This window comes from Amyelois transitella, chromosome 7 (assembly GCF_032362555.1).
Source record: "Amyelois transitella isolate CPQ chromosome 7, ilAmyTran1.1, whole genome shotgun sequence".
NCBI classification, from domain to species: Eukaryota; Metazoa; Arthropoda; class Insecta; order Lepidoptera; family Pyralidae; genus Amyelois; species Amyelois transitella.
In genome coordinates, this window is record NC_083510.1 from 10142539 (window position 1) to 10165003 (window position 22465).

At 37.7% G+C, this 22465-nt stretch overlaps 1 protein-coding gene across 1 annotated transcript; it reads right to left on the reverse strand.

The window, feature by feature from the left end:
• Positions 1 to 22014, reverse strand: LOC106130194 (proton-coupled folate transporter). The gene is made up of 7 exons (XM_013328972.2): positions 21223 to 22014; positions 10308 to 10467; positions 8727 to 8828; positions 4690 to 4827; positions 3463 to 3546; positions 1254 to 1410; positions 1 to 127 (listed from the first exon to the last, which is right to left on the reverse strand). Exons 1-7 carry the CDS (start codon positions 22012 to 22014, stop codon positions 58 to 60), a joined length of 1503 nt encoding a protein of 500 aa, XP_013184426.2. The 3' UTR covers positions 1 to 57.
• Between the last annotated feature and the right edge of the window lie 451 nt (positions 22015 to 22465).

A 22465-nucleotide genomic window follows, 5' to 3' on the forward strand; every position in this document is an offset into this window, starting at 1 on the left:
ATACGTCACAAGTCCACGGTTCACTTATCAATAAATGCTTTTTGAAATACAATACATTTAAACTTCTTTATTCACAGTTTCCGTTTCGTCCAGTTGATTGTCTTGTCTTTGCTCGAAGTACATCCATCTGAAACAAATAATTAATTAATTTGAATACTTACATTAAATGTACTTAGACTATTTATTATTAATTTAGTCGCTGCTCTTTTCGCATAAAATTAAAAATCTTACGTCTATATTCTCCTATTTAGTAAATAAGTTTCCTCACGATGTTTTTTCTCGCCGTAACAACATTGATTATCAACTTAACTAATAAAGATAACTCAATAAGCGACTTGGTAGGAACATGGCCTTGGTATTAGGATTTGAACCTGTTCCTTTCTGTGACTGACATATCAACGTACATCCCAAACAGCTGGGTCAAGAGATTTTAAATTTGCGATGTAGATTCATTAAGAGAGGATTTTCCTGAATTCCCGTGGGAACGAAAATAAACAGGGTTGACGTGTGTGGTAAATTTACAAATATATACACGTTAAAATAAACTATATTCTTTATAAACTCGTACGTACATAAATTGTGTACAAATGTCCGGTAATAAACTAACAATAATAATTACACGTCAAATGTGGAAGTTTATTTAAAACAAAGGCGTCTCAAAGGATTTGCAGTCATTGTTGTGTCGTTAGTTAACTTTTTATTGTTCTGTATTTGTTGTCATCAACATCCTTCTAGCGATATTCCCTGTTGCGTCTTCACCCCTAGAGATGAGATCTGGATACGCCTATGAGCATGATCCTGGATTGGCTATGTTAGGTTTACATACGACGAACAACCTTTGCAAGAAAACTTAACCCCTACTACAGTTACACATTTAATTGTCTGAATGTGCACCTGCACCTGTTAGGATACCTATCCTAACGAATTTTTCTTAAAAAATAAAATTAATATTAAAAATGAAATCAAAAAAAGTGTCATTTTCAACGATCCTAAGGGAAACAGTTAGCAATAGAATAGAATAGATTTATTTTCAAAATTGGATACAAGGTATCACTTATTGACGTCACATCACTTAAATCTAATTATAACTTCTACCGCTTTCAAAGCGCATGTGTAGAAGAAGTATCAAATAGTAAATAGTTAGGTAGTATATACATAAAAGTTCATACATACTTTTTCACAACAAATGTTCCAAACTTGTTGAACTTTTGCAAGTGTACTTGTATTATTTTATTAAATAAAACCAATCTCACCCAAATATCGCTACAGCGGGGACTGTCATGGCCGCTCCGAGCAGGAACACGGCGCCTGGTAGAAAGCTGAGTGTTGCCATGTACACCCTGGAGTACAGGGGACCATACACCAGAGGCATCATGGCCTCAGCTAGACCGAATAGGGAATTAACTTTGCCTGAAAAAAATATAATTTTTGTTTTAATTTTTGGATATAAACTGTTTATATGTTCTTATTTCTCCTATGTTATATGGGTTTCAGAAATTTAAAGAAGATTTATATTTTTTTTAATTGTTTATAAATATTTTATATTAATATAATAATTTATAAGTTAATTTTGAACACACATTCAAATCTTATGCCACGTCATACAAGTATATATATATTTGTTTTCGGGTAAACAAGAAATTCATATCTTACAACATTGTCTTACAAGTATTTTACTGAGTAATTTCACACACAATCGTGATCACAACATTTTATTAAGGTATATATTATACTACTCGTCTTATATTAATTGTATTTAATATAAACAAATAGATTTAAAAGTATGTAATAGTGTAATTATAAGGTTCACCAAAATCAGTTTAAATACATATAATCACGTGTTTATTTCTTGCGGGGTAGACATAGCCAACACTCTTGAAAAGACTGAATAAAACTTAGGATTCTTCTTTTAGCAATCTGTCACTATTTATATCTTAATTCCATTATTAAGCCATACACATGAAATTGGCCCTCTAGTATAAAAACTGTTAAGTAAAAATTCGGCAATTCCCCTCTTAATGACCTCTTGTACCTAACGAACACATTAAGAGGGAATTCCCCGAAATTACCACAGAGTGTGAAAAAAAAAAATATTTCACTTGTTTATGCGCTGATTTTAAACAGGCCTAACAATTGTATAACAATAGATAACCTAGTTTTCCCGAGATAATAGATGCATAATAAATATTCATTGGAATAGTAATTTAAATAGATTATTATATTAACTTCATTACGTTACATATTATGAATTGCTTTACTAACATTAATTATAAATTACCAAATGAACAAAAATAAACTAATATAGTCTTGAAACTTTCCCTTCAATTAACTATGAAGTTTTTCGTTAACAAGATAATTAGTAAGTGCGAAAACAATTTTATTCGCTTTGTCCAAAAAACACTTCGGTTGATGAAATTTCCAAGACTATGACCAAAACAAACATTTGCTCAATTGATAAAGTTGTTACTAGGATTACTTATATATTATGTAATAGAACTATGTTCATTGATAATTATGTGAGGTCAATATGATTTAAGAGAGAGAAGTCTGTAAGGATCGGAGCAAGTGGAATTCTATTGCCTTGAATCTCTGCCTACCCCAATGGGAAACTGGCGTGATGGTTTGTATGTATGTTTGTAATATGATTTAACTACTTTGTTTGTTGTGGTTCCCTGTACTTTAGAATTCATTCTCAAACATTCCATCTCTTTCCAATGAAAAAAAAACACAAACAGACATTGAAAATGTCGGCGCCATGGAAAATGTCAAAAGATATGACAATTTTAAGTAAATTGAAATGTCCCTTATAAAGTATAAAAAAAAATGTTTTGAATTTGAAGGAATGAAACATTAAATGTCAATATGAGTTTGGTTACCTTACAAAAGTTACTGAGATCAAACTGATTGCAAATCTATATAAATTAAAAATATTAAACTATAAATAATAATTTAAAAAATTAAAGGAACAGCGTGATAAGGGAATGTTGTGATGTGAAAGAAGATGTAGTTACAGGAATAGAAAAGGGTATGTTAAGATGGTTCGGTCATGTGGAGAGGATGAATGAAAGCAGGTTGACTAAGCAGATATACAAGGAGAGTGTGGAGGGAAAGGTCGGAGTGGGAAGACCTAGACGAACGTATCTTGATCAAATTAAGGACGTCCTGGTAAAGGGTCAGGTCAAAAGTACCCGAAACCGCCGAGCTTGTATGAAGAGAGTTATGAATGTGGACGAAGCGAAAGAAGTATGCAGAGATCGTGGCAAGTGGAAAGAGGTAGTCTCTGCCTACCCCTCCGGGAAAGAGGCGTGATTTTATGTATGTATGTATAAAAATTAATTAAAAATATATGTGTCTCCTAAATATGCCTTATACATGTGCACATGATATGAACAAAACTATTAATAAGTAGGTATTATGGTTTTATTAAAATAAAGATTGTAAGAGAGCTAATATTTCACTCACCTAATTCCTCACTTGTCACCAACTTAGACGCTATGGACCGCATTGCTATGAAGGATGTTCCGTTGAAAATCTCCACCAATGGCGCTGAAGCAATAAAATATACAGCCTGAGTATTCTAATTACCCAACCGACTATATCTTAATTTATTTGACGAAATATTCGTATTGACATAATTAGTTCTACATTCATTCATGTTTTTTAATGTAGACAATGTGCATTCGTCCACGATTTAGATTTAAGGGTTCTATATTTGTAAACTGATGTCCGATGAAAATGCTGCAGTGTAGTTTGTTCCGTCGCTTCTTCTACGCATGCGCTTTGGAAGCGGTAGTAGTTATAATTAGATTAAAGTTATGTGACGTCAATAAGTAATACCTTGTATCCAATTTTGAAAATAAATCTATTCTACTAGAATATTCTGACGCCTTTTATAAGTTTGCAGAAAAGGCTTAATACAGAATATAGACGCCGTCAACCGATCAATATGAAAAAGTCTAGAAAACTTTAGGAGAAGAAAACTTTACCAATAGAAATCGAAGTTATGTTTTTATTTCGACGTCAATCAGGAATTCTATGTCCAGCAGTGTACTTGAGTTTACAGTGAGTTGAAATGATGAAACTGAGAGATCTATCTTACTTATTTCAATCATCATTTATCATCATTACGAGTACATGCTGTAAAAATACTTTGGCTTTCATTTCAGTCAATTCCTGGTCATGATGTTAATAATGTGTTTTCAATTAATTAATAACGAATGAGTTAAGTTCCTTTTAAATTAAAAAATGAAATGAAATTATTTTTCAGCCTTTGTAATGTTTTGCTTGGTATCCCATTTTAATAATAGTGAAAAACCCTGAGGAAAATCCTTATAATTATATTTTTTGACAAAATTCAAAATAACAGTAGATTTTGTTAAAATCACTAAGCTGACCTTGTCGATGGGAAAATCCCAACCATTTAGTGTCTATTGTGCAAATACTAACAAAAAATATTCTGACAAGACGACAATTATATTTCTTACTAGCCGTCCCGGCAAACGTTGTTTTGCCATATAAATATTTTTTATGTTATTTCAAGTTAAAAAAATAATAAAGGTGGACAACCCTTATCACGAAGGGGTATGAAAAATCGATTTTGGCCGATTCTCAGACCTGCTCAATATGATCACAAAATTTCATGGCAATCGGTCAAGCCGTTTCGGATGATTAGTAGGATAATGGTCTTACCCATGTAAATCTCGATGGTGGTGCTAGCGAAGGCGAAGATGAAGGAAGCGAGGATCTTGCTGGTGCAGGAGATGATGCCAACGACGGTATCGTCCAGCTTCATGAAGTCACTGAAGATACTGATGGAAAACAGCGTACCTGGGAATACATACATACATATAGACACGTATATATCCCTTGCCGGGTAGACAGAGCCATCATCCTTGAAAAGACCGATAGGCCACGCTCAGCTTCTTGGTGCAATGATAGAATTTAGATTCAAACAGTGACAGGTTGCTAGCCCATCGCCCAAGAAATAATCGCAAGTTTATAAGCCCTTATCCCTTAGCCGCATTTTAAGACATCCATGGGAAAGAGATAAAGTGATCCTGTTCTTTTTGTTTTGGTGTCAGGAACCACACGGACGTATCGCACAAATAAACTTGGTTAAAATGGATAGTTGATCAGTTTTATTTGACCCTAACTGTACTTCACCTTCAGTCATTGAAATAGAGGTAGCTATCAAGCAAGAGGCTACGTGTGCCGATTCTCTGTTGTCTTTAGGAGACAATCGTTAGGCTAATTCAAAGGCCAAAAGGCCCGAAGGCTGGACTGTCAATTGTTTCGACTACAAAGGATTTATTCCCTGGAACACAGTCCTTTTGAATGGACAGCGACTTGGGTATCGAAATAGAACGATTGAGAAACTTGACCGTTATAGTTAAGGGAGAGAAAATATGTTAGTATTTTCTTATCGTATTTTATTAAAAAAGTAATATTATGAAATGTATTTATAAAAAAATAAATTTTTAAACGCGTTCTTGAAAACTGCTCTAACGATTTCGTTGAAATTTGAATTATAGCTGCTAGCTGGATCCCACGTCCAGGAAAATCCGTTTTTTGCTATACATACATACATTTTTACATTTCTTTTTTTGTGATTTATTGATTTTTTTTTTGTTTCTTTTCTTTTTATAAATATTTTGATGTCTACAGATTTTCATTTTTACAGTTTTTTTTTTAATAGTTTTTATGATTTTTCTGACTTCCACCGAGCACTGCTCGGTCACCTAGGCACTTGAAGATTATTGACAATCTGTCTCTGCAACTACTGCCCAAAGTGCTGCAATGAGATGAAATGAGCATGTGATCTGCACTATATGTAGGTACCTATAGTTATAATATACCTATATTAGAACACGTGTATGTTCAGACCATGTGTAAACCTGATTTCACACTGACTGCCTGTCTTTATTGTGTACTCCATGGGTATAGATTAAATAATAAAGTCAAGTCAAGAGTAAAACATATGTACAAACTGCCGTATTTATATTTATATGATGAAATACGTCTGATTGCACGATATCTTCTTAAATAAATACGTACATACATACATTCGTATAAATGTATACATACATATATATAACCACTCAACGGAGTAGACCTCAGAGGTGAAAAAAGCCTATAGTCTCAAAACCACGTCCAACTAAACAGTTCAACGTTCAATAAAAGCCATAATAGCTTAAAAATAGAACTGAAATTCAAATAGTGACAGTTGCTAGCGCATTGGCATTCAAATTAATAATCTTTATTGAAGTCGGTTGAGAATAAAGCTACGTTCTTCAAAGAACTGCAATACTATTGTAACACAAACAAACATTTCGAACAAAGACATTGCACAAGGTAAGATATTGTAAATTATGAAACTACTCATTCCTCATGAATAATACTCTCTGAGAAATGCATATTTTCGTTAACAATTGCTTGGGAAAATTTCAGCTGCAATTAATTTAAATGTAAGAGACATATTTATTGACCATTTTTATAATAGAACTAGGGCAAATAAGAACATGCCACAAAAAATCTTCTTCTCACCACTCTAGAGAGGAGCCTGGGGTATGTACGCCCTTGACTATGATTCTGGATTGTTTGTTTGTTTGTAATATCTTTATTGCATAGAAATTTACACAGTAACAAGAAAATAGTAAGTACATAGTTATAAAAGAAACAAATCACTTGCAATGGCGGACTTATCCCATGAAGCGATGTCTTCCAGGCAACCGGCAAACAATAAAGGAATTGATTGGGATTGGGTGAGTCTTAACACGAAGCGACTCCTAGATGCCCTCCGCAACCTTTGCAGGGGAACCTAACCCATTTAGTTGCCTGAATGTGGAAGTTTCCACGCCGTTAGTATCAGTGAACACTCAAACGAATGTCCATAATTTAGAAAAGAGTCGTTGGTGAGATAGGATTTGACCTGTGCCTTCAAGCGCATTACGCAATTTATTCATTGACTAGCGACGGTTTTTTTGAATGAAGAGTTTATTAAATATAAATATATGCTGAATGTGGCCATCCAGTCTTTTCAAGACTGTTGGCTCTGTCTACCCCGGAAGGGATGGGATATAGACGTGACCATATGTATGTATGTATAAATATATAAATGTTTTTTTTAGTTGTAACTTACCAACATCCAAATTATTTAGTTTCTTTTCCTTCATTTTATGTTAATTCATTGACTAGCGACGGTTTTCTTGAATGAAGAGTTTATTACTAAATATAAATATATGCTGAATGTGGCCATCCAGTCTTTTCAAGACTGTTGGCTCTGTCTACCCCGGAAGGGATGGGATATAAACGTGACCATATGTATGTATGTATAAATATATAAATGTTTTTTTTAGTTGTAACTTACCAACATCCAAATTATTTAGTTTCTTTTCCTTCATTTTATGACGAATATTTAATGTTTTATACTATTCTGTAAGTTACAACTAACAAATACTTCAAGTTTTGTTAAATATTGATACAAATCGATATGGCAATAAAGTCAATACAACTATCGAATGTTTAACCATAGTGCAATGACCAAATATAGTAGATGTGTTATCAAAAACAAATAAATATAACGCAACGAAGGATAATTGCGTCTGCGACTTACTGCAACCGTCTAGAAAGTCTACATGTCTACAAGTTGTAGCAATTTGTAGCGCGACCAAATTGCAACGTAAATAGGCTTTTTTAGGCGATGGGCTGGCAATCTTTCACTGTTTGAATCTCAATTCTATCATTAAGCCAAACAGCTGAACGCAGCCTATCTGTCTTTTCAAGACTGATGGCTCTGTCTGGGGTAGACAGGGAGAAGTAAGGGGATATAGACGTGACTATGTGTATGTATGTATAGGTAGACGAAAAGATTCTTAAGATAATACTTTTTTTAATTAACTACTAATACAAGTAAACCAAAAAGATTTAAAAAAAACCATGTCAAAATTTGAAAATAGACTCATTGACCATCTTGTGTGTATTTAGCAGGAAGAAACGTTGATTGGTTGAAATTTTGGATTTAATAACTTTTTTTTATTGTTTTTTTAATAAATCTCGCTCGCTCGCTCGCGTGCACATAGCACGTGAGTCCAACTAGCATAAAATATCTTTAACCCATCTTTAGTATGTACCTTTTTTCCACTTTTGTTTAATTAGGTACTTGTAATTTATTTTTATTTAAAGTTTTCATTTTAGCTTAATTTTTTGTGTCTATATAATCAAATCTATAAGAATAAACTATTTAGCCATTAGTTTTAATGAAACTAAATGGACATTATGTACATACATATAATCTTAAAAAGACTGATAGGCCACGTTCAGCTGTCGCCAAGTTTATAAGCCTATCCCTTAGTCGCCTTTTACGACACGAGGAAAGAGATGGAGTGGTCTTATTATTTTTTCTATTGGTGCCGGGAACCACACGACCATCTAAAAATATAGGTCAATATTTTAGTTATTAAATTAAAAAATAAATAAATAAATATATATGGGACAAATTACATTAATTGAGTTCTCGAAGTAAGTTCGGAACTTGTGTTACGAGATACTAACTCAACGATACTATATTTTATAATCAATACTTATATAGATAAACATCCAAGACCCAGGCCAATCAGAGATGGTTCGTTTCTCATCATGGCCGCTGGCCGGGATTCGAACCCGGGACCCCCGCTGTCACAGACAAGCGAACTACCGCTGCGCCACAGAGGCCGCCAATTGTTACATACCAACAAGGTTCGTGATGATGCTGTATGTGCAGAACATGCTGAACTGCACCTCATCCCAGTTGAACCTGTACCGCATGAACAGGTACAGCACGTTCATCTCACCTGGTACATACATAAATCAGTTATTTTCATCCATCTGTTCAGCACTTTGGTATACGACCTCTCACGTGAATGTTATGGATGTTATTAAAATTATTAAGCTAAATATAGCCTTGCAGTTTTTCCAAAACTGTTAGCTCTGTCCACCCCGCCGGGTATATATAGACATACATACATATGATCACGTCTTTATCCCTTACGGGGTAGACAGAGCCAACAGTCTTGAAAAGACTGATAGGCCACGTTCAGCTGTTTGGCTTAATGAAAGAATTCAGATTCAAATAGTGACGGGTTGCTAGCCCATCGCCTAAAAGAAGAATCCCAAAGTTATAAGCCTATCCCTTAGTCGCCTTTTACATATATATGTATATAGACGTCACTATTTATACGTATTATCATTTTGCCGTTAGGTTGTATCCTCCCAAAAATGGAGCCCAAGATCTGTCCATGACGTAGATCTTTCCAATGAAATCATCCAGAGCAAATGATTTCTTATACATACATACATAAAATCACGCCTCTTTCCTGGAGGGGTAGGCAGAGACTGCCTCTTTCCACTTGCCACGATTACTTATACAACAAAGAATTGAATGTTTGCAGCTTTTTTTCGTTGACCGCAGAAAATTTTAATGTTAAAAATACGTTTTGTTGTTTTTATTTTTTTTCAAACTCTTATAGTTTGGAAAAAAACGACAAAACATTTTTAGAAAAGGTAGGTAGAGCCCTTGTGCTTGGCTTGGCTCGTCTTGGCAGATTTAAAATTCATGTATTTTTCTTTTGATTTTATTATGCTTTTTATCTGTAAGGGGCCGAATATGACACAGACCACCACGATCAGCAAAGACACCCTGAGTCTCCGACGGCAGGGGAACGTCAACGTCCCCCAGACGTGTCAGTTCAACAGCGACTAACCATGTAAGGGTCCGAATATGACACAGACCACCACGATCAGCAGAGACACCCTGAGTCTCCGACGGCAGGGGAACGTCAACGTCCCCCAGACGTGTCAGTTCAAAAGCGACTTACCATGTAAGGGTCCGAATATGACACAGACCACCACGATCAGCAAAGACACCCTGAGTCTCCGACGGCAGGGGAACGTCAACGTCCCCCCGACGTGTCAGTTCAAAAGCGACTTACCATGTAAGGGTCCGAATATGACACAGACCACCACGATCAGCAGAGACACCCTGAGTCTCCGACGGCAGGGGACCGTCAACGTCCCCCAGACGTGTCAGTTCAAAAGCGACTTACCATGTAAGGGTCCGAATATGACACAGACCACCACGATCAGCAAAGACACCATAAGTCTCTGACGGCAGGGGAACGTCAACGTCCCCCAGACGTGTCAGTTCAACAGCGACTAACCATGTAAGGGGCCGAATGTGACACAGACCACCACGATCAGCAGAGACACCCTGAGTCCCCGACGGCAGGGGAACGTCAACGTCCCCCAGACGTGTCAGTTCAAAAGCGACTTACCATGTAAGGGTCCGAATATGACACAGACCACCACGATCAGCAGAGACACCCTGAGCCTCCGACGCCGAGGGCCGCTGCGGAACGCGACCGTCAGCGTCTCTCGGACGTGGCGCGCGTCGAAGAATGAACAGACCCAGCCACGGCACCCCACAGGGAGCTCCTGGAAAGTCATAGTTTTATATAGGTAATCTCGTATACGTAGAAGAAGGCAGACGGAGTTTTAATGTTGCTTCAAAATGAAGTGTGGATGCCGTGTGGTTCCCGGAACAGATACAAAAAAGAATAGGACCGCTCCATCTCTTTCCCATGGATGTCGTAAAAGGCGACTAAGGGATAGGCTTACAAACTTGGGATTCTTTTTTAGGCGATGGGTTAGCAACCTGTCACTATTTGAATAGTCAATTCTATCATTAAGCTAAATAGCTGAACGTGGCCATTCAGTCTTTTCAAGACTGTTGGCTCTGTGTACCCCGCAAGGGATATAGAAGTGACCATATGTATGTACAAAATGAAGCACCAATAGTATGCCGCCCACTGTATATAAGCACGCCTCACGCACACACTCACCAATAGTGTGACAGAGGCCTCCATGTCTTCATAGATGCGTCATAGTTTATCTCACGAAATGGAAAGTTCTATTACATATGCATTCAACGCTGCCATTATGTTGCATCCCTTCTTTTTAAGCCCCACTCTGTCCGCCTTTTTCTACGTCTTTGGGTAATCCCTTGTTTTAAGGGGCATTAACCGACGGTTACTCAGGCTTCTTTTCAGAGAGGTGATGACGTAAATACCAGGACAGAAAAATAATGTTAGGTGTTTCCAATTGAAAATCTCCAAACACAATCTAGTGTGAAATAAAGGTCACCAATCAATTTTACATGAATGCCAAAAGTTCCACCGCCAATATAAAGTTTCGGAGATACAGATATTCAGGCATGCGTTAGTAATGTTCACAAAGTACCTACTAGATTAAACTTAGCTAGAATTGCTAACTTGTTTTTGTTTCGTACGCATTGAGACGCCCTTTTATAGTCTCACTCTTTCTCTCATAAAATTTATACTTAAAAGATTTTCTGTAAAAAAAAATATGTTTACTGAAACAAAAAATACATCTAAAAGTCTGAAAAAACCGTAAAACGCTCTAAGAACATCATAATAATTCTCAAACAGAACACCGTTTAAGTGCAATTTCGTGTTTTCCATAATCTTACAAATTTATTTCGCTCTGAATATTGCTAACAAGAACTGTCACATTACGTTGATTTAATCATTAGACTATAAATAAATATATAGTGTAACTAGCTTTTGTAAGCATCTCCACCTACGTTAAACTTATTTGTGACAATTTAAAAAAAAAGTGTAACTTACGTATAGGTTAATTTTGTTTGAGTGGCAAACAAAATAAAGTATATATCTTGATTTGAATGGAAAATTTTTAAATATTTATTATTTTCATTCATTTGTTCTTAAAAAATTTACAATTAATATTATAAGTTTATTTGTTTGTTTGTTGCCTCTTCACGGGTTATCTAATGAATTAATCTTCTTGTAATGTAACGTACCTTTATACATATAATTATTAATAGTCTTTTTCAAAAGACATAAAGTGCTGATTTCAGCGATTTTTGAAGATAGCGCTAAATTGCGCACGCAGGCGAAACCTATGCTGATTTAAAAAGAATGTTTATTAATTATTTTTTTATCATTTTGGTCCTTAAAAATACAATAATATCAAAGAGACGATCATCATAATTTTTAGAGCAAAGCTAGAGTTGTAATCGTTTCATTCCTAAGTTTTGTACCCGCTACCATGTCGACTCTTTCTGTTAGCTATAAAACTCGTAGCAGAATCGTAGCAATGTCGTAGCAATTCGTAACCATTGTAGCAAACAGTTCCTTTACAACGAAACTACATAGTGACTTTGGAAGATTGTGCCGTGTGGTTCCCGTAAATGGCGAGCAAGGGATAAGCTTATAAACTTGTGATTCTTTTTTTAGGCGATGGGCTAGCAAAGCAACCTGTCACTATTTGAATCTTAATTCTATAAATAAGCCCAACAGCTGAACGCGGCCTATCAGTTTTTCAAGACTGCTGGATCTGTCTACCTCGCAAGGGATATAGATGAATGAATGAATGGAAGATTAAAGCATGAAAAAATAGATTTATTATTTTTTAACGACTTCATTAAGAAGGAGAACTTCAAAAAACTGAGTTTATTTAAGTACCTCAATAAATTCCAACTCATAATATAAATGAGAAAGTAAAGTATTTGTTTGTTTGTATCCTCTTCACGCGTTATCTACTGAAGCAAAACTTAGTGGATTATAAAGTGTGTTGTCGTGTCAGTCACCTTTCCCATTTGTATTACACTGATGATTCTTCCAGTTATGATTAGGAAAAAAAAACCTCGTAAACATCATTATAATATCAAATTTAATCCTAATAAAAATTACAAAAGCGAAATATTTCTTTGCTATAGATTTTAACATTCCTTTCATGATGCGAAAATACGTGAAACGATTGTATATCTTCAATTTACTTGAGAAATGTTACTTTATTTTTAGAAAGGTTAATGACCTTATGTTATTCTTTCCACGTACCGGGTGAGAAAGAACAATGGATTCATTAGAAAGTTTCAATATTTCTTAGTTTAGATGTTTCCAACATATTTTAGACATACATAAAATCTCGTCTATGTACCTTGTGGAGTAGATAAAGCCAACGGTCTTGCTAGCCCATAGCCTAAAAGAAGAATCCCAAGTTTATAAAGCCTATCCCCCAGTCGCATTTTACGACATCCATGTGAAAGAGATGGAGTCGTCGTATTCTTTTTTAAATTTTCTATCTATTATATTCTAGACAGGTAAATCAATTACCGCGTTGGGCGCCACTGTTACGTTTAGGTAAAACGTCGCAGGTTTGAGATGTGAAGTGATAAGAGATACTTTTAAAAATCCCTAGAATAACGACAATCTTTACTTGGACTTGATTTACAATTTTTAAGAGAGCGAGGTTATAGACAGGAGATCCAGCAGGAGCCGCCTGAGGATAGCGCGATACTTAACTTCGTGAGCGCTGAAAAAGACCAAAGGCGAAATTCGTGGTGCGCACGCGCATATTGGGTCCCATGGGCAGGGTAGATCATGGCGGCACGACGTCACAGTCTCCTCTACAATACCATAATCTACATAGACCAAAATTCGATGATCGAAATGGAATACCAAAAATTTATGAATAACTCTTTACTGCACACTAAAAAAGACTTTACATTAATATGTACGAGTAAAGCACCGATAAAAACTACATACATACATACATACAATCACGCCTCTTTCCCGGAGGGGTAGGCAGAGACTACCTCTTTCCACTTGCCACGATCTCTGCATACTTCTTTCGCTTCGTCCACATTCATAACTCTCTTCATACAAGCTCGGCGGTTTCGGGTACTTTTGACCTGACCCTTTACCAGGACGTCCTTAATTTGATCAAGATACGTTCGTCTAGGTCTTCCCACTCCGACCTTTCCCTCCACACTCTCCTTGTATATCTGCTTAGTCAACCTGCTTTCATTCATCCTCTCCACATGACCGAACCATCTTAACATACCCTTTTCTATTCCTGTAACTACATCTTCTTTCACATCACAACATTCCCTTATCACGCTGTTCCTTATCCTGTCACTCAATTTCACACCCATCATACTCCTTAACGCTCTCATTTCCACTGCATTTATTCTGCTTTCATGCTTCTTTTGCCATACCCAACTTTCACTCCCATACATTAATGTCGGGACCAACACGCCCCTGTGCACAGCCAGTCGAGCCTTTTTGGATAGTTTCTGACTGCTCATAAAGGCATGCAAAGCTCCATTCACCATGTTCCCCGCGTTCACTCTCCTTTCAATATCACTATCATACTTGCCATCTGATGTAAACTTTGATCCTAGATATACAAACTCTTTCACTTGCTCCACTTTTTCTCCTCCAATCAAAATATTACATGCTGTCATTTCTTTCTCCATTTCAAAAACCAGTGTTTTAGTTTTACTTACGTTCACTTTCATTCCTTTCTCGATAAAAACTAGTGTGTTTATAAATCAACGTGAAAGCAAGAAATCAAAGCTTATCGAAACAAAAATAATAGTTTGGAAGTTAAAGGTCTGACGGCCTTTGAATCGCTCACTGGTAAATCTCACCTATGCGAGCCTCGTGTAAGGCGCACCACATACTGACAGACTTTCTATACTATTTTGTTCTTTTTTTCTTAAATGGCTAAGTTAAGAATTTCAGTGACATTTCCTAAAAATAAATCCAATAAAACCAGAACCTCGGTGCGTAGGATTTTATTTACAAACTATAGGACAGCCGCGGCTCCGCCCGCTAAAAACAAAAATTCCCGTTATTTCTAAATTCTCTAGAACCAGTGGTTCGGGCTTTGCGTCGTCTGTCAGCCAGTCAATAACTCAGAAAGAGTTTTAAATGGGTAGGTATATGGACAAGCTATTAAAGGTAACAACTAAATTAAAAAAAGACTTTCTCTGATTGGCCTGGGTATTGGATATTTATCTATTTAAGTATACATACATATAATCACGTCTATATCCCTTCTGGGGTAGACAGAATCAACAGTCTTGAAAATACTGATAGGCCACGTTCAACCGTTTGGCTTAATAATAGAATTAAAATTCAAATAGTGACTAGTTGCTAACCCATCGCCCTAAATAAGAATCCCAAGTTTATAACCCTATCCCTTAGTCCATCCATAGTAACGAGATATAGTGGCCCTATTGTTTTCTTATTATTAGTGCCGAGGACCACACGGCCCAAATATATTTATTTTGTTTTATGAAATAAAGTATTATTGCGTTAGTATCTCACAAGTCTCTAACTTACTTTGGGACTAGCTCAATCTGTGTGATTTTTTCCTGTATATATTGTACATACATATATTATTATTAACAAAAAAATCACACGTCACCACTACTTATCACACGTCTACAGTGGTCAATGCGCGGGCGGCCTAAAACCAGCGATTGCGTAGTACCTACGGCCCCCCATTCAAATTTGCGGTGCGCACCGCAATTTATCACTTAGACAGCCGTCGACTCCGGCAATGATGTATAGCTGTCGCGAGTAATCGCAAAAAGGGATAATTGCGCAAATCCTTAGTACTTGGTAGTGAAAGTGCATTGCTTTATGAAGAAACTTAGAAAAAAAGATTAAGACTCCAAATAATGTGTAAATCTGAATCATTCCAATCAATAAGCCTATTGTGACTATTGTATCCGTCTTATACGTAATTAATAAAGACGTGGTGTCCTGGTGTCATGGGATACTAACTCAACGACACGATAGATAATTAAATACGTACTGTTTTCGTTTTCATTTTTTTTTTTCAAAGAAATACTAAAATTTTAACCAAAACCTTAGCAAAATTATAAAAAATTATGAAACTAGACATTCCGAGTAACACACTTTTTTCCGTGGAAATTTCGTGAAAATTCCGTGGAAAGCACAGAGATAAAGTAGATTATAAAGTAAAATATATTTTTTTCATGGCAAATTTTCATAAAATCTATCAAAAGTAAATAACAAACATGAAGTAAATTATTCAATTACAAATAAAGCTGGATAATTATAAACACATTGTTTGTCTCACTTTGTCTGATTACTGCAAAACCAAAGAAATTATTATATTTACTTGGCTAAATATGAGGTTGTTTCAATAAAAAGAGATTATATTTGGATCTAATTAAAAAGAACAAAACAATAGATACATACAAATAAAATAGAATGTCAGACTTTCTACAGAAACACCAGTCTTCAAAAAAAAATCATATCTGCCTACCTCATTACAACAGAGATCATTAACGTGTTTTCATGAATAAATCAAAATGTTAATAAACTGTGTTGAAATTCATGACTTTTAGTATGTAGAGTACATACTAAAAGTCATGAATTTCACAAGATCATTCGGGCGTATAGGAAACATAGCTAAATAATTTCAATTAATACTGGCCTTTCAGACAGCCTTTTAAAAAAAATATTGTTCTCTCACTTCCAATCACTTCCATTGATTCAAATGAAATCAGGATTGGATTTCAAATTAGGAACGCTCAAAGATATCAGTTTCACGATTACGAGTAGCAAATTTGAAACTATTTAAATTGGAATTCTATTTTTAACTTTGACCTGAGCCACTGCTCTTTGATACGCGATTTATACTATCGATTAAATTTTAACTTTAATAAGTGATGTTAAAATTTATATCGTCGTACGTGTATATTAATGACCTTGGGAAAGGATTTGAACGCAATCCTTCATATAAATACATGCCACTATTTTTAATCTCAATTCCTTCATTAAGCTATACTTGGCCTTTCAGTTTTTTCAAGACAGACTCTGTCTACCCCATACGAATTAAAGACGTGCTTATATACATGTACGTATGTTACCCTGAAGTGATCTGGTAATCCTAGTGATGTAACCGGCTTGATTGAGATTAAGCCGCGAAAATTGATTGATGTTTGTTGTAACAGGGCGATATGGAAATTCAAAAGTAAACATACACGTGGCGAACATTGTTCGTAAGCTTAAAATTGGGTCAGATAATTTTACTGGCGAAAATATGTTCCGAACATAAGGAACTGGTATCTGGTTATGGTTATAACATACTCGTAAGTATATGTAAAATGCATTAGCTTTGTTAGTATCACTTGTATCTGCTTGTATAACAAACTGATCTAGTTAGGTGCATAATTATTTTTTACATACATACATACATATAATCACGTCTACATCGCTTGCGGGGTAGACAGAGCCGATAGTCTTAAAAAGACTAATAGGCCACATTCAGCTATTTGGCTTAATTATAGAATTGAGATTCAAATATTGACAGGTTGCAAGCCCATCGCCTAAAAAAGAATTCCAAGTTTGTAAGCCTATCCCTTAGTTGCCTTTTACGACATCCATGGTAAAGAGATGGAGTTTTTTAAACAAAGAGTCCTTTTAACATTAACTTTATATATCAGCCAATAATGTGTTTAGACTCAACAGTAAAATTAATTAATCAAATTCATATTACTTTTACTAACAAAATAATTAAATAAACTAATGTTGGACACTGGCCACTTGAGCGTAGTCTTTTAAAAGAAAAACAAAGAAATTCTCCGTACAAACACCAAAGCGAGAATCTTTTCTATTACTCGTATTAGTCCACACCGCCAGTGTTTTTAATTTCCGCGCATTCGACCGTAAGCACTTTAAAATTCAACAGGCTCCCCTCCACTATCCCCTCCCCACCCCTCCCCACACCTCCCAGGAATGAACAAGCAACTAGAACGTGTTACTTCTCCTTCCTCGGGAATACCTCCTAGCAATAAACGAGTAAGTGTAATCAATTGTTACACTATGAGACGGGAATGTTAAAAACGCACTTCTTGGTGCTATATGTTCTTAACGAAATTATATTTTAAAGGCTACCTTATAGTAAATGTGAGCTAGTATTGTTCTGCGCAATGAAACAATAATGGAGTGATATAGATTTTCAGTATCTGAATGAATTACCATGATACTATGTGGTGGTGTAGACAGTATTTTTTCCTGTTTTTTTTTTCTTATGGTGCCATAAATAGTTTATCTATCTATCTATGTTGTCGAGTTTCAGATACACGGCAATAGTTACTAGACCACAGAGTTCTACCCAGGAAAATTTTGGCTGGGTCAGCAAGAGACAGGTTAACTGAGAAGTTTTAACAATAGCGTAAAAAATCTCAACAAAATACCTCATCTAGATGAATCTTTCAAAAGAGATATCATTATATCAGTAGATAAGACTACTAGTATAATTTAATCTCTTGAACTGCAAAATACATACATACATATGATCACGTCTATATCCCTTGCGGGGTAGACAGAGCCAACAGTCTTGAAAAGACTGAATGGCCACGTTCAGCTATTTGGCTCAATGATAGAACCGAGATTCAAATAGTGACAGGTTGCTAGCCCATCGCCTAAAAGAGGAATCCTAAGTTTATAAGCCTATCCCTTTAAGGCGTCATCGCAATCGTCAGATACACAATTTCTCATAAACGAATTAAGAAAACTTTCCGTCGAAATCGCCGAACTGAAATCAAGACCGCCATACAACAACAACAATTATCGAAGAAATCGATCCCAGTCCCGGAACCGCAACTATTCTCGTCCCAACTCACGAGACAATTCGCCATCGCCACATTGTTTTTACCACCGACGTTTTGGAGCACAAGCAAGAAAATGTACATCGCCCTGTTCCTACATCGAGAAGCCGGAAAACTAGACCGAACGTTGGCCGAGGCGGAATCCGACGTTCTCCCATGTACATACCGCCTATTCGTCACAGACAAGAAAACCGGATTATCTTTCCTGGTGGACACCGGTGCGAACATTTCGGCTATACCTAGGCTAAAAACCAGCCTAACTAAGCCGCTACCCTACAAGCTGTATGCCGCCAACAACACCGTCATATCAACATACGGCGAAAAAACACTCGAACTCGATCTCAACCTACGTCGTCCATACAAGTGGAAATTCATCGTCGCAGACGTATCGAAACCGATCCTGGGAGCCGATTTTCTCAAACATCATCAACTCATCGTCGATCTCAAAAACAAAAGACTAATCGACAACGTTACGAGTTTAAAGGTCAACGCCCCTGTTCGAGCAACATCTGTACCTACAATACGCAGTATTGACTCGAATAATTCGTATCACGCGATACTCGCCGATTATCCCGGAATTACTCGTCTCACCGCCATGAATATAAACAATAGCAAGATCAACGTTCAACATTACATCGAAACCGAAGGTCAACCTGTCCACTGCCGAGCTCGTCCCATACCACCTCATCGCTACGAGAAAGTCAAGCAAGAGTTCCAAAACATGATCGAACAAGGACTCTGTCGACCCAGCAAGAGCCCATGGTCATCACCACTTCACGTCGTACCAAAGAAGAACGGAGACATCAGAGTCTGTGGTGATTATCGCCGTCTCAACGCGATCACCAAACCCGACCGCTATCCAGTTCCAAGGGTTAAAGACTTCACCTACCAGCTTGCCGGGAAGACCATATTCTCAGTTTTGGATTTAAATCGAGCTTATCAACAACTGATGGTTCGTGAGGAAGACATCGAGAAGACAGCCATCATCACACCGATGGGACTATTCGAATTCCCACGAATGTGTCCAGGTCTCAAGAACGCAGGTCAAACCTTCCAACGTTTCATTCACCAAGTACTCAGAGGACAACCTTTCGTCTTTCCATTCATCGACGACGTACTCATAGCATCAGAAAACGAAACCCAGCACCGTGAACACCTACGGCAAGTACTCGAACGACTTGAAGAACATGGCATCACCATCAACCCAGCAAAATGTCACTTTGGCCAACCTGAAGTAAAGTTCTTGGGCTACATCGTATCCAAAGATGGTATCAAACCACCAGCTGAAAAGGTAGACATCATCTCAAAATACCCCAAGCCCAACACTATCGAAGAACTACGTCGTTTTCTCGGTATGTTGAATTTCTACCGCGATCACATACCTAACGCCGCATCTATCCAAGCACCACTCAATGCACATCTCCACAACGTCAAGAAACGTGACAAAACCGTCATACAATGGACACAAGAGTCATCGGACGCATTCGAAGCATGTAAAAACAGCATATGCAACGCTGCTTTACTCGCCCACCCGTCCCACGATGCTACTTACGCCCTATTTTGCGACGCTTCGGATAAATCAGCTGGCGCCGTGCTACAACAATACATCGACGAAAAATGGCAACCACTTGGCTATTTTTCTAAGAAGTTTTCCAGCGCACAAACAAAATATTCAACATACGACAGAGAACTACAAGCAATCTACATGGCCGTAAAACACTTCCGAAAAATGTTCGAGGGACGTCCACTGATAATTTTCACCGATCACAAACCTCTTACGTTCGCTATGCACAAAATAACGTCGACTACAGAAACGCCACGCCGTACCCGACGTGATTGGAAGCAACCTTCTTCATCAACTCCAATCCGTACCATCATCACTCCTCTCACTCTGCAAGCAGTCTCACAGCAAGCCAGCAACTGGGTATCGCAGCAGGTCCATCGCAGCCAACGCAACGAGCTTCCTGGTCCTGTCTCCACCCGCACTCACTCTCATCGACTTCGGCGACCGACGCGTCTACGCAGCCCACGCCTGGATCTCATCGGCGGCGTCTCTTCTCCAGCGTGGCAGCTCTGCACGACTCCTACCGACGCCGACAGTCGACATCGCTCTCAACAGTTCTCGACCCACCGCAGACTACGAGCATTATCTCCACTTCCGACTCACTGGAAGACAACCTGGCACTTGCAAGCTCACGCACAGATTGCACAGCAAAAATGAAAAACCAAGACTTCAGACCTCCGGTCTTGGGGGGGAGTACTGTGGCGAAATCTATACGCCTTAAATCACAAAAATAAAAAATAGAATCACTCGACGCTATCAGTCGTAAACAGCGAAAAACCTAAATCGCGCAAGCAAAGATTTCACGGATTGGAGCTATATATACAACCTCCGACACAACATCGTCGGAGCCGCGGTTCCCCAGGCATAACACCTAGCCTGGCGGAAGATCTTCCCTTTGGTGGCGGTCGAGCCGAATCATCGCTCCCGCTACACCTTAGTCGCCTTTTACGACATCCATGGGAAAGAGATGGAGTGGTCCTATTCTTTTTTGTAATAGTGCCGGGAACCACACGGCACTGCAAAATTGGTACAATTATTACCTATATGATTATGATAATAAATTAGTGTAATTTTAAGGAACATCATCATAGAACCTTAGACCTAAACAATTTTTTTAAAAAAAGCTGAACATATAAACGTATTTACTTACTCGTTGTCTCTCCTGAGATATGACCGGGTCCTTGAGCCGGATATACCCGTATATTAAACTGGTCAGGTACAAACAGTTCGATATGCAAAATATGCCGTAGTATCCAATTTGCTGCAGCAATATACCACTTAGAGACATCCCGATAGGGATGCCTAAGGACATACATAAATTGGCCACTCCTACTCTGAATGTCCTCATTTCCTTGGTAGTGACGTCACCAATGTAACTGAACACACCGACGCACACCGTGATCCAACCTCCGGTGAGAGAAGGAAACAGGTCCGAAAGAGCGGTTATCTCCAAGGGCAATTCGTAGAAGAAATATGTGTTCAGAATGAAACTTGTGCAACACAGCACTTCCCCGACAATCGGGAGTAGAATACATGCTTTCCTCTTTCCGGTCTTGTCGCTCCAGGAACCCACGAACAGGACGAGAATACACGGAAACGCCGTCTGAACAATGTTCTTCCACGCCTGCACTGACGCAGTCAGCTTCTGAACTTCCGCTTCCTCTGTCGTGTAATTCTCCGTCTGCCGCCTATTCAACGCCGAGCACACTTCATCACTATATCCTAAGTTCACTCTGCAGGCCTTTTCCAAATTCAAATTCTGTACTGCCAGTCCAGAAAACACATTTGACATGATATAGCAAGCAATAATCGGCTCGACCGTTATGTTCGATCTGATCTGCATCAACTTTTCCCGAACGCCTGTCTTCTTCGGTTTGGGCTCATCATTCGGCGTTTCCACTTCCGTCACCGGTTTGTCTACCGATGCCGTGATTCCGTTCATATTGTCCAAAATAAGCACAGTTAAAATCAATCAATCATAGCTACTTGTCGATGTTTTCACCCTCATCGTCGTAGTTGTCAGCTTTTCCTGATCACCCGTCATGTGGACATCGCTGGCATTCCCACGATTGTAAATGTGACAGAACAGGACAGCGGTGTCGCAAGTCGGGGAGTAGACTGAAGGATCCTTTTGTCTTAGCAGTTGATTGGACGGATACGCGTTCGAGTGGTATCATTATAGGCAATTGGCCCGTAGTGTCGCCGAGTGCGGAGCCCGCAGGACTGGCGGCACAACCTTGCAGTAAGCAGCCGTTTATTCCATTAGAGCTGTGCCTGTCATTTATTGGAACAGTGGGTACGCGACTATGATTAGTGCACGGTCAAGGTACGCTTCATGCGTAGGTTCCTCTGAACTGGTACTTTATTCGTAATAGTTATGTTTTAGTTTTGAG

Coding starts and splice junctions, on each gene's coding strand:
- LOC106130194 (XM_013328972.2), bottom strand. CDS start 22,014: ATGAACGGAATCACGGCATCGGTAGACAAACCGGTGACGGAAGTGGAA. Junction 10,468..21,222: donor TATCTCAGGAGAGACAACGA/GTAAGTAAATAC, acceptor ATGACTTTCCAG/GAGCTCCCTGTGGGGTGCCG. Junction 8,829..10,307: donor CATATTCGGACCCTTACATG/GTAAGTCGCTTT, acceptor TGTATGTACCAG/GTGAGATGAACGTGCTGTAC.